This window comes from Triticum aestivum, chromosome 6B (assembly GCF_018294505.1).
Source record: "Triticum aestivum cultivar Chinese Spring chromosome 6B, IWGSC CS RefSeq v2.1, whole genome shotgun sequence".
Classification (NCBI taxonomy): Eukaryota; Viridiplantae; Streptophyta; class Magnoliopsida; order Poales; family Poaceae; genus Triticum; species Triticum aestivum.
Window position 1 is genome coordinate 641,905,715 of NC_057810.1, and position 4,014 is coordinate 641,909,728.

The following is a 4,014-nucleotide window of genomic DNA, read 5'->3' on the forward strand; positions in this document are numbered from 1 at the left end:
CCGATTCGGCCCCTTCAGCGCGCACGTATAGCACCATGGCCGGAGCTTGCCGCTGTTGTCCATGCGGCGCCGTTGCGCGCGTACCGACCTCAGGATGACCCATACATGATCACACGCGGCTGCTTTCCGTGCACCATGACCATGAGGTCTCCATCCTCGAAGCAGCCATGCTGCAATAAACAAACAGTTTACTCACCCCAAACAACACGATCCTAATACGTCAAACGTCATCACTTGCGTTATTCATAACAAAATGGATTGATTCTCACTGTCATGCGTCCTGCTACCTGAGCAACCCGTGCCTGCCTATAAATACAGCCGCTCGTGCCGAGGCAGCCAATCCATCACACCGATCCCAGCCAGCCAACCAAGCTACGAAACGAAGCAAGCGCCGGCCGTCGACTGGTCTTGATTGTGTCGGAGAAGATGGGTTCGATCATGACGCCTGCCGCCGAGAAGCCGCACGCGGTGTGCCTGCCGTACCCGGCACAGGGGCACATCACCCCCATGCTCAACGTCGCCAAGCTGCTCCACGCCCGGGGCTTCCACGTCACCTTCGTCAACACCGAGTACAACCAGGCCCGCCTCATCCGCTCCCGCGGCCTCGCCGCGGTGGCCGGCCTCCCGGGCTTCCGCTTCGCCACCATCCCTGACGGCCTGCCGCCGTCCGACGACGACGACGTCACGCAGGATATCCCGGCGCTCTGCAAGTCCACCACGGAGACCTGCCTCGGGCCCTTCCGCAGCCTTCTCGCCCGGCTCAACGACCCCGCCACGGGCCACCCGCCGGTCACCTGCGTCGTCTCCGACGTCGTCATGGGCTTCTCCATGGAGGCTGCCAACGAGCTCGGCCTCACCTACGTCCAGCTCTGGACCGCCAGCGCCATCAGCTACCTCGGGTACCGCCACTACCGCCTCCTCATCGGCCGTGGCATCGTCCCACTCAAAGGTACGTACGTACGTACAGCTTTTAGTTTGTCCCCTACTCAGTGCGCCCGTCACTCGACGCGGCGCACGTTGTGTCTCCAACACGTGCACTCTCTGCCCATTATCAGCGTTGATTGAAGCTCTTATCTGAATTTCTATCTTTACGCGCATGCAGATGCCGAGCAGCTGACGAACGGATATCTTGACACGCCGGTGGAAGACGTGCCTGGCCTGAGGAGCATGAGGCTCAGGGACTTCCCGTCCTTCATACGCACCACGGATCCGGACGAGTACATAGTGCACTACGTCCTGAGGGAGACGGAACGCACGGCCGGCGCGTCGGCCGTCATCCTCAACAGCTTCGCCGACCTAGAGGGCGAGGCGGTGGAGGCCATGGAGGCGCTCGGCCTGCCCAAGGTGTACACTCTCGGCCCTCTCCCGCTGCTGGCGCACGAGGAGCGGCCCACGCCGCGCTCGGCCATCAACCTCAGCCTGTGGAAGGAGCAGGAGGAGTGCCTTGAGTGGCTGGAAGGCAGGGAGCCCGACTCCGTCGTGTACGTCAACTTCGGCAGCATCACCGTCATGACCAACGCGCAGATGGTGGAGTTCGCGTGGGGGTTGGCGCAGAGCGGGAAGCAGTTCATGTGGATCATCCGCCGAGACCTGGTGAGGGGTGACGCCGCGGTGCTTCCCGAGGAGTTCCTCGCCGAGACGGCGGGGCGCGGGCTCATGGCGTCCTGGTGCCCGCAGCAGGAGGTGCTGGACCACCCCGCCGTAGGCGCCTTCCTGACGCACAGCGGCTGGAACTCGGCCCTCGAGAGCTTGTGCGGCGGCGTGCCGGTGATCAGCTGGCCATTCTTCGCAGACCAGCAGACCAACTGCAGGTACCAGTGCAACGAGTGGGGCGTTGGCATGGAGATCGATAACAACGTCCGGCGCGACGCCGTCGCGGGGCTTATCACGGAGATCATGGAAGGGGAGAAGGGGAAGGGGATGAGGAAGAGAGCGGCGGAGTGGAAGAAGAGCGCGGTCAAGGCGGCCATGCCCGGCGGCTCGTCTCACCGCAACTTTGATGGGCTGGTCTACGACGTGCTCCTGCTCAAGAACTAGTTGTAGATCGACGTCCATTGTAACTATAGAACACTGTATCTTATTTGTTTGTTAAGAAGGTTCGTTTCTTTTGAGAGCGATGGGCCCTGAGTGGTCAGTGTGATTGTGTAGAACGATAGCGAACAGGCCACTTAGAGCATCTCAACAGCTGCGCTATATAAGGGCATCTCCAGCCGTTGCCCCCCAGAAGAGGCAAAAAACCGCCCCCCGGGGTCGCACCGGCGCTAAACCGCGCACTGGGGGCGTGATGCCCACCCAGTCGCGGCGCCCACGGTTAGTCAAAAAAGTCAAACACGGCGCAAAAACGACTTAAATTTAACGCAAACATCGGCGAGTTCATTCAAACTTAAACATATTTTACAAAAAAAGAAAAAAAAAACTATGCGGGCTACCCCCGCCGTCTCCCTCGCCGTCCGCCGTCTCCCTTGCCGCCCGTCCACGCGGTTCTACATGCCGAGGAGGCGGTAGAACCACGTGTGGTCACCGCCGTCGTCGTCATCACCGTCGTCGTCGTCGTCGCCGCCTCCGCTGTCCCTGCTGCATCCCTCCCCCGGTTGGCGCGGCGGGTTGGACGGTCCGGGGGCGTCGTCGTCGTCGCTGTCGAGGACCACGACGCCGTGCTCGTCCTCGCGCCCACGCTTGCGGGCGGCGATCTCCTCCAGGGCCCGGCGCTGCCGGACCATCTCGTCGCGGAGGTAGTCGTCCCGCGCCCACCGCATGGCGTCCTCGTCAGAGAAGCCGCGCCGGGCTATCTCCTCGTACTCCGCGGGGAGGACGGGCTCCGGCTTGGGCTCGGCGAGGACGAAGCGGCCGGTTGGTGGAGAGGCGTTGGCGCCGCCGGAGCTGCGGGTGCGCGCGCTGACCGGCGTGTCCTGGGGCTCCGGCTTGACAGGGCGGAGGCAGGGCGAGCCGCCGGACGAGGAGGAGGACCCCCCGGTCTCCATGCGCCTCGGGGTCCAGGAGCTTCCCCGCCGGCGTGAGAAGGAAGGGGGAGCATGGTACTCCAGGCGCGGCGTGTTGCCGCCCTCGATGTGCTCGAGGACAGCCTCCAACATGCGCCCGGGCACGCCCCACCACAGACGCCGGCCGGCGGCGTTGAGCCTGCCGGAGGGCGACGCCGTTGGTGGCCTCGAGCTACTCGGCCTGACGGCGGCGGAAGTATGGTTCCCAGAGCGGGCTGTCGGGGGCGTACCGTGGCGCCTCCCTCGCCGCACGCGGCAGGTTCGAGCGGATGCGTGCGATCTCCGCACGCCGTGCCGCGCCGGTCGGTACCGGGGGCACCGGCACGCCGCCCGCGCTGATCCTCCACGTCCCGGGCACCCGCATGTCCGGCGGGACCGGGTACTCGGCCTCGTAAAGGAGGCGAGCCTCGTCTTCGTGAAGATGGCGGTGGCCGAAGCCGTTCGCCGCCGCGCCGTCGCCTGGGAAGCGCTCGGCCATGGCTGTGAACTGGGGACGGCGAAAGAGAGGAGAGGAGAGGGAGGAAACGACGGCGGCGGGAGAGTGTGAGTCGCCGAGTGCGCCGGGGCGCTTCATATATAGGCCAAGGCGCGTGTGTCACGGTGTGTACGCGTGGCGGGCGAGGGAGGGCGAGGGACGCGCGTCGTCTGGTCTTCACTGCGCCGCCCGTGAGGCATCAATGGTGCAGGCTGACCGGTGCGGCAGCGCGGCAGCTTTGGTATTGATTCGCCGCGGGAAACGAGGCGATGAGGACGACGAAGGGCCGAGAAGAGAGCCGTGTCGCTCACGCGGCGGGCCCGCAGCTTTTTCGCGCCAAAACAGTTCGCCCGGCGCCCCCGGGCGCCCCCCAGCGCGCCGGGTTCGGGCTGGGTCCGCCGGCACTGTTTTCGGCCCAAGCCGGCGAAAATCGGGCTCCTGGGGGCGCGACTGGGCCGTTTTTTCAGCGCCGGCGCGAAAAAAACGCCTAGGGAGGCCTTCCTGGGGGCGTGGCTGGAGATGCCCTAAGCGGTGCACCGG

The 4,014-nt window shown here is 65.1% G+C and overlaps 1 protein-coding gene across 1 annotated transcript; it reads left to right on the forward strand.

Annotated features, from left to right (window-relative positions):
• The first annotated feature begins 347 nt into the window (after positions 1–347).
• LOC123138440 (7-deoxyloganetin glucosyltransferase) lies at positions 348–2,113 on the forward strand. The gene is made up of 2 exons (XM_044558416.1): positions 348–949; positions 1,103–2,113. Exons 1-2 carry the CDS (start codon positions 427–429, stop codon positions 2,035–2,037), a joined length of 1,458 nt encoding a protein of 485 aa, XP_044414351.1. The 5' UTR covers positions 348–426; the 3' UTR covers positions 2,038–2,113.
• Positions 2,114–4,014: the final 1,901 nt, after the last annotated feature.

Bases quoted from the DNA above. Each gene is read 5' to 3' on its own strand.
- LOC123138440 (XM_044558416.1), top strand. From the start codon at position 427: ATGGGTTCGATCATGACGCCTGCCGCCGAGAAGCCGCACGCGGTGTGC. The intron at 950-1,102 runs GTACGTACGTAC...ACGCGCATGCAG, and splicing joins TGGCATCGTCCCACTCAAAG to ATGCCGAGCAGCTGACGAAC.